The sequence below is a fragment of the Salvia splendens genome, chromosome 8, assembly GCF_004379255.2.
Source record: "Salvia splendens isolate huo1 chromosome 8, SspV2, whole genome shotgun sequence".
Taxonomy (NCBI): domain Eukaryota; kingdom Viridiplantae; phylum Streptophyta; class Magnoliopsida; order Lamiales; family Lamiaceae; genus Salvia; species Salvia splendens.
Genome location: NC_056039.1, coordinates 1,898,226 through 1,907,127, shown reverse-complemented (window position 1 = coordinate 1,907,127; position 8,902 = coordinate 1,898,226). Strand labels below are relative to the sequence as shown.

General features: G+C 34.0%; 1 protein-coding gene across 1 annotated transcript; it reads right to left on the bottom strand.

The window, feature by feature from the left end:
* Positions 1-2,858: 2,858 nt before the first annotated feature.
* Positions 2,859-4,013, bottom strand: LOC121743732 (CEN-like protein 2). Its single transcript, XM_042137086.1, has 4 exons — positions 3,791-4,013; positions 3,616-3,677; positions 3,184-3,224; positions 2,859-3,090 (listed from the first exon to the last, which is right to left on the bottom strand). The coding sequence occupies exons 1-4, from the start codon at positions 3,986-3,988 to the stop codon at positions 2,873-2,875; spliced, it is 519 nt and encodes a 172-aa protein (XP_041993020.1). The 5' UTR covers positions 3,989-4,013; the 3' UTR covers positions 2,859-2,872.
* Between the last annotated feature and the right edge of the window lie 4,889 nt (positions 4,014-8,902).

Here is an 8,902-nt window from a genome sequence, read left to right as displayed (position 1 = left end):
CATCCGGATTTTTGTATCTAGCAGGATATTCGGACGAAGAGGATACTTGGGCGTGGCACTGAAAGGTAAGGACTCTACTATGTGGAGGAGATAACCCAACATGGAAGTGTGATGCTAGCTCACGGATCAACAAAATGAGAAATTTGGCTCTGGCACCAACGACTAGGGCACCCTTCTCCTAGTTATTTTAAGTTAGTATTTCCTAGTTTTTCGATTCCTAATGACTTTTCTTGTGAGACTTGTGTTTTGGTCAAGAGCCACAGACAATCCTTCAAATCTTCAAATACTCGTATGAAGTCTATATTTTCCCTAGTACATGCTGATGTGTGGGGTCCTGCACCCATAGTTCGTAGTAATGGTATTCGATATTTTGTGATATTTGTTAATGATTGCACTAGGATGACATTGATTTATTTTTTGAAACACAAGTCTAAAGTAGTTGAGAAATTTATCCTTTTCTTTAAGATGGTCCAAACCCAGTTTCAAACCACAATTAAAACCCTTAGGTCTGACAATGGGCGAGAATTTGTTTATCAACACATGTCTCAGTTTTTCACAAAAAAAGGCCTCATCCACCAAACCACTTGCTCCTACACACCTGAACAAAATGGGGTAGCAGAGAGAAAAAAACAGAATGATCCTAGAAATCACCCGAGCCCTACTCATTGATTCTAAAGTTCCTAAACTTTTTTGGCCAGAAGCAATTGTCACCTCAGTCTATCTTATGAACCGTCTGCCTACTAAAATCCTAAACAAAAAAACACCACTTGATATACTATCCAAACTTGCCAAAATTCCTGAAAGCCTAAGCCTTCCCCCCAAAGTTTTTGGTTGCTCAGTGTATGTTCATATTCCCAAACATGAAAGGTCTAAACTATCACCCTGTGCCACTAAATGCGTCTTTGTTGGGTATGGGATAAACCAAAAGGGATATCGGTGCTACGATCCAATGTCAAAGAGGGTAGTTACTACCATGAACTGTAATTTTCTCGAAACCGAATTCTATTACCATAACCACCTTAGTAGTCAGGGGGAGAGTGATTCAGGTAGCCCTGAAGAGGACTGCCTAAGTTGGTTTGTGTCACCGCCAAATCTCTTGAACGAGAATCCACCAGAGCCGGTTAGCACTGCCGCCGGACCGGTCTTGCCCATGCCAGAGTCCGAGTCTTTCGTGTCACTTCCTGATGACTCTTCTCATCCGATACAGTAAGAGTTCTATTCTCAATTGCTGCTAACAGAGACTGGCCTTTACATCAATTTGATGTAACCAATGCATTTCTGCACGGAGAGTTGACCAAGCCTATATACATGGAACCACCTCACCTGGGTTCACTGGGGAATTTCATGAGGGAGAAGTCTGCAAGCTCAAGAAGACTCTGTATGGCCTCAAACAATCTCCAAGAGTCTGGTTCGGAAGGTTTACTGAAGTGATGAAGAAATATGAGTATCGACAGAGTAATTCAGACCACACATTATTTCTCAAGAAGAAGAATGGAAAGTTCACATGCCTCATCATCTATGTAGATGATATGATCATTACATGAGATGACGAAGAAGAAATATGTCAGTTGAAGGAGAATCTTTTCCGTGAGTTCGAGATGAAGGATCTAGGTCTCCTAAAGTGTTTTTTGGGGATTGAAGTACTGAGATCACCACAAGGAATATTCATCAATCAAAGAAAATATGTCCTCGACTTACTTGCAGAGACTGGTATGCTCGACTGCAAGCCTACAGAAACACCAATGATGCAGAATCATGGACTACAAATCAAGGAATGAGGGAGACCAGCTGATCGAGGGAAATATCAGCGGCTAGTGGGAAAGTTAATCTATCTTTCTCACACAAGACCAGATCTAGCTTATGTTGTTGGAGTAGTAAGCCAGTTCATGCATGCACCACAGGAAGAACACTGGGAAGCAGTTATGAGAATTGTTCGATATCTGAATGGAACAATTGGATATGGAGTACTATTCAAAAAAATGGGCACCTAGAGATACATGGATATACTGATGCAGATTGGGCAGGAAACCCGAACGATAGAAAATCTACGACAGGGTACCTCACGTTCATTGGTGGAAATCTGGTGATATGGAGAAGTAAGAAACAAAAAGTGGTAGCACTTTCAAGCGCTGAGGCTGAGTTTCGTGGAATCAAAAGTGGACTAACTGAAGTACTATGGTTGAAGAGAATCATGACCGAGTTGGAGTTAAAGTCTCCACAACCGTGCAGACTATTGTGTGATAATAAAGCTGCTATCAGCATTTCTGAAAATCCTGTTCAGCATGATCGAACAAAACATGTTGAGGGGGATCGACATTTCATTAAGGAGAATATTGAGTCGAAAATTGTGGAACTACCTTATGTCAAATCTGAAGATCAACTGGCAGACATCCTGACGAAGGCAGACAACACAAAGTCATTTCATGAAGTATTGGGCAAGCTCAATATCGGTGATCCCGTCACTTAGCTTGAGGGGGAATGTTGGAAAGAAATCTTCCAGAATCATATAATTGACAAAATTAGAGAATTTGATTTAGCATATCATGTATAGGGATACTAATTACCATGATTGTTTCTTACCATATGAGTGTAATCTCTAGCCTATAAAGAGGCGTATAGTGCCTCCATTAAATACACACAATATTCAGAGCAAAACCATTGTTTAACATAACCAGTGGTTATTGGCATGAGTTTATTATACAACATTGATGCAACCATGACTAATTTGCATACATATATGAAAAGAAGTTACATAGCTAGCAATAACAGCATCACCTTCATTACAACAACAACAGGATATATCATCATCACATATATATATATATATATATATAGTTTACTTTATTTAGGTAGAAATTTTTGATGAAGATGATCAACGCCTTCTTGCAGCAGTTTCACGCTGGCAGTTGAAGAAAACAGCAGCAACCGGAAGCCCGAGATCGTTATCCTCAGCAAACTTCCTCGTATTAAATCGATCTCTGCAAATCGGTGCCTTAATCCCGTCTCTCTTCTTCTGTTTGAACAGCAAGAACACAAACCTGTGGATTCCTATGTTTGGACGAGGCATCTCGTAGCTCACTACTTCTTTTCCTGTTTTTTTTTCATGTAATTAAAGTCAAATATATATATATAGGAGTACTTTTTTATCAATTAATATAGTAGTAATGTGTATAAAAAATTTACCAAATGAAGCATCAGTGGTGCCTGGAATATCTGTGACTATCCTGTGATAAGTTGGTCAAATCAGATAAATCATGAGTTAGTTTCCAATTTTATAGTATTATGTGTAATAAGAAATACAATTGCTTCCAATAATAGGTAGTGTTTCATACATGATCAATATTTGGGTCTTGTAATTCATAAAAATATGTAGTACTTGTTTTTATTTTTATTTGGGAATGGAGGGAGCCATGGAGTTTGAACCTAGACGACGTCGCTTAGTTTTTTTTAATACTATATACTCCTTCCGCCTCACTAAAAATATCGTATTTCAATAAATAAAAATTCCATTTTTCTCTACTCCATTCTCTATTAACTTAGCATACTAAACAAAATTGCGTAAAATCTTGTGTCGAAAAAAAAATGTTTCGCTTTAAATGGGGCGGATAATCTTACCAGTGCAGGTGTTCCCTTAGATATGGATCACTAGGACCAGGAACATCAGGGTCTGTCATGATCTGAGTAAAAAATCTAACTAAATTAATACTATCACTCAAAACACACACTCTCTCAAACACACACACACACACACACAAAATGAAATAAATATATGTAAGTTATGTAATACTACCAAGGTGAAGAATGATCTCATGTCACCACCATGAACCTCAACCCTGGGTTTGGGGGTGACTATGGAGGGGAAGAGCTCATGGCCATTGTACACATGCTTGTTGGAGTTATACGTCACCGACATTTTCACCGTGGCCGAGAAGTTATCCACCACATCTCCTATCACTCTTCCGATTATCAGCGGCGTCGATGAAGACATTTTCAAGTGATGTTTGTGTGTTTTAATGGTGTGCTCTACTTTTTGCTTAGAATGGAATAGCAAAGGGTGTGTATTTATAGTGAAAACAACAACAACTAACAGATTGCTCAAGTGTCATTGGCTACTTGTACACTATTTTCATTAATTATTTTAAAAAGTTTTAACTTTAAGGAATAAAGAAAAATAAAGCCCAAGTAAGAGGCTAGAAAAAGGGATGTTATTGTAAAAAAGGAAGAATTTGAGCAACAAAAATTTGTTAAAGATGATTTGACACTCTAACTCTTTCTCTCTCTTGGCACATTGATATGCAGGTTTTAAATGGAGGATATTCATCATCTTTGAATTCCCTGATAATGTACGTATAAAAATGAAGTGAGAGAGCTAGGGAATTTGGAGATACTGTTTGGGACTTCTGTAGATACTGAAAGGAGATGTCATACTTGGTATTTTAGGTATAAAAAGAGGATTTTTTTTTCATGCAATGAAGAATAAAAAGTTTCATAATTAAAGGGACTCCACAATAGTTAAGTTGTGGTGGTGGACATGTCAAGAAAAGGAATAAAATGGTGGGAATTTTTATCTTTTTGAAGGTTTTGGTAGTGGTTCCTAAAATGGAAAGTGGGAAGGGGCAAAATTTGATTTTTGTGCTCTAAATGGAAAGCCCTAGGTTGATGAGTTCTTCATCTATAGACTGTATAGTCCACTAAATTGGACTTTCTATGCATACTAAGGTTCATATATAGTTTGAGTTTCTAGTGCATTTCCTTCTATTTTCCTTATTTGTTTAGTTGATGATTCTATGATGTGACGACTTCAACTTAGTTATTTTAATAAGAGTGAACTATGCAAATGGTCCCTGAACTATGCCTTTTACACATCAATAGTCCCTGAACTTTAAAAATATCGTGGGTAGTCCATGAACTAAGGTGTAATCACATTCATGGTACCTTTTCACTATTCATCACCATTTTACACCCAAAATGCCCCCAAGGCATGAAGGGCATTTTTGAGACTTTCATATCTAGGTATTGAATTTGATATTTTCTTTATCTAGTACTAAATATGATATTTTCTTATAGTTTGAGTACCTAAAATGATATTATTCACTTCAAGTACCTAAAATGATATTATTCACTTCATTTTTTCAACATTTCTTCTTTATCTCTTTCTCTAAAAATAATAAAAAAATAGTACTATGAAATTATTAAATATATTAATTATAAAAATCAAAATTATAAATTTAATTATAAAATAATTTTTACAAATTTTCAGATTCTATATTAATGTTCTTCAAATGCCTACCTAATATGTTCGACATTTTATAATAGTAATAAAGAGTATAATAATTTCATCTTTTAAATTTTAGTTAGCTGTAGAATCCCATAGAATGATTTTTTTTCCCCTAAATTTGCAAATATTTCATTTGGAAAATGGAATCTTTCCTAAATATTCATTGGAGGACAAATATGTCATATATTGAATAGATTAATAATCATTAATTTGATTTAGCTGTAAAAAACCAAAAATATCTAATTGTGTTATACAACTCATGTCAATTTACCATTAATCTTTTGAAATACTAAATCTATTCGAGTATTTTTTTGGCGATAAAATAATTTTCACAAATTTTAATTTTCGAAAATTAATGCTTAGTTTTAATTAAAAAAATTAATTTTTAATATTAAAAAAATAATCAAATCACAATCAAAATTAAATTTTGCAAAAATTATTTTATAATTAAATTTATAATTTTGATTTTTATAATTAATACATTTAATAATTTCATAGTACTATTTTTTATTTTTATTTTTAGAGAAAGAGAGAATGAAGAAATGTTGAAAAAGGGAAGTGAATAATATCATTTTAGGTACTTGAAGTGAATAATATCATTTTAGGTACTCAAACTATAAGAAAATATCATATTTACTAGATAAAGAAAATATCAAATTCAATACCTAGATATGAAAGTCCCAAAATGCCCTTCATGCCTTGGGGGCATTTTGGGTGTAAAATTGTGATGAATAGTGAAAAAGTACCAGAAATGTGATTACACCTTAGTTCAGGGACTATCCACGATATTTTTAAAGTTCAGGGACCATTGGTGTGCAAAAGGCATAGTTCAGGGACCATTTGCGTAGTTCACTCTTTTAATAATGAGATGTTGCACTTAGGAATGTCAATCGATCTAACTTGTTTGATTCGAATTAATCTGATTAAGTTGTCACACTATTCACTTCAACAATTCTTATTGAAAATTGGCAATGTCTAACTCGGTTGGGGTAACAATACTATTCATACAAAATATTTTACTATTGTTTCATGATCGTACAAAAGTTTGGAATTTACATCAATGCTACAAAAGTTTCATTCGCATTTTATTCAGTACATTTTGTCATGTGTTTAGAATATGTATAGTCCCCTAGTGTCCTAATATGGCTGTTGGTATTTTATTGTGGCCTTGGTCATTTTCTTCCTTCTTTTGTTGCTTCCTCGAGGGTGCCCCTTTTGTCTATCTGTTGCTTCTTGTTTTTGTTGGGGTGTAGTTGGAATTGTTGCAATTTTTTTTGTGTTCTAGGCTTTGATTTTTGTTGGATTTTGAGATTGCCCCTTGCTGTGTATTCCCGTTATACCATAAAAATATATGCACTTTCCATTTTTGTTAGTCCCTTAAAAATATGAGCATTTCTATTTAAAGTTATCTCAAATTCATTATCCATATACATCAATTTACTTATAACTTATATCCCTAGGAGTCACCATTACAACTAATTAAACAATAGTAATAATGTGGTTCCATTATATATCCACTAACAATAACATCATTTGGCATGCAATCCTAATATCGCTAGGTATATGGTGGAGAAAGCATATTTCCATTTAAGGAACAATCTGCAATATAACAATTAACAATCAATTTCTTATTAATATTAGATTCTCTACATCCAAAAATCGAGACCTTAATTAGGTACGTATACACTTCATATTAATTTGCACCACTATATGAGACAAGATAATGAAAACTATTAGGAATCTATTTGGTTGAAAAACATGTCATGTTTTCGTAAGGCATCAATTTTCCTCTCTATTGATGTGATGAGATTCTTCCATATCTACTACTCTACCTAGTTTTAGAAGTAACCTCAATTATTACTAGTACTCCTATTTTCTTCTCTGCAAAGTTTGGTATTGCAATATTTAGAAGCTTCGAAAATGGTATACATTGCAAATGTGCAATTACATTTTCTGAAAGAAAATATACCAGTTATAAATTTGATAAACGTACTATTATGAATGTTAGTTCTAGAGGGAAATGGAAGAAAAATAAGTTTCATAGTGGCGTAGTTATTTATAATTATTGGAATTATAGAATTAATCATTTTGCTACTCCTCGATCGATGACTAGTTTATTTACACTTCCAATATATCAATTTATTTATCTTTTATCTTGATGCACTACTTTCTTTTACTATTACAATGTGTTTTTTTATTATTATTATTAAAACTATTTTTTTGATGAATATTTTATCTGCTTATAATATTTTGATCACTTTTATTAAAATTTGTAAGCACTTTTTTTAGTTTTTGTTGGACGAATAGAATGTACTTTTTCTAATTAATGAAGCAAGTTGTGGTAATTTGTGTGTATATATATTATCCAGCATTCCAGTTTGATGAATTAACCGTGGAATTAAAATGAGCGTACATGGAGAAGTGACCCAATATATTAAATTTTAAAGTGTACCGTCAGTACCATGTTGAAGTACACTCGACATATTTTTTTTGTGGGAGTAATAATTAGGTTGGAACTTACAAATTACTCCTTCCGGTCCCTAATTAGGAGTCACTCTTTGACCGGACACGAGTTTTAAGGAAGTGTTTGAATGTGTGGTGTAATAAATGGAGTTAGGTAGTGGAATGTGGGACCTCTTTGACCTTTAGGGTATTTTTTATGTCCAAATATAGTAAGTAGGAAGAGTGACTCTTAATCTGGGACGGACCGAAATGGAAAAGAGTGACTCTTAATTCGGGACGGAAGGAGTATCTTCTTTATGACACAACAACGTTTGACGTGTCGATTTTTCTAAGGATATCTACCTATATGTAGAGTTCATTCAGCAGCCTAGGTATCTATAACTTGTGTACTTCCACTCTTCGATAGATTACATAGTAATGTTTCTTTTTCTTCTTTACTTCAATTCGGAGTTACCCATATGCACTATAAGTAATGCGCACACCTAAATGAGCGGGCGTTGCAGATTCATAACCACAATGTGCTTATATTATTACGCAGAGCGTAAAGTTTGCTGATACACGCGATGCACCCTTTGTGTTTCACCCGTCTGCCTGACCAATCAAACATCGTATATGTTGCACACGTGTGGCTTTTCGGCAAGCCAAATATATTATATTTATTCCTAACTATTATGAGCAGTGAGAAGTTGTTTTTGCAAAAATCAACAAAAGTTCAAGATCAATTTCTCATAAATTTGAATGAAATGAAGCAAAAAAGTGTTATTCATACGTAAATTTGAATGAAATCACATAATGGACTTCGATAGAGTAAATATTACACAGAAGGCCCATATTAGGAAATATTAAAGCCCAATACTTAAATCTGTAGCCCATTATTACAGCCTTCTCTTTTATTTGTCTACCAGTATTTTTTGTCATTAGAATTTTGTCTTGTTATGTACATGTATTATCATTGCATTGACATAAAATAAATTATTAAAACAAATCTATGTATAATCATAAATGAAATATAAGTTACTATTCAATAACGATGTTTTTCATGAGGATAGAATTCTCGATGATACTGTCTACTAAAATTTTACTTTCTCCGTTCCCCTTCTTAATTGAATTGAAGTGAAACTTTTCGGCACGGAGTTTAAAAAGTAGATAGAATAAAAAGTA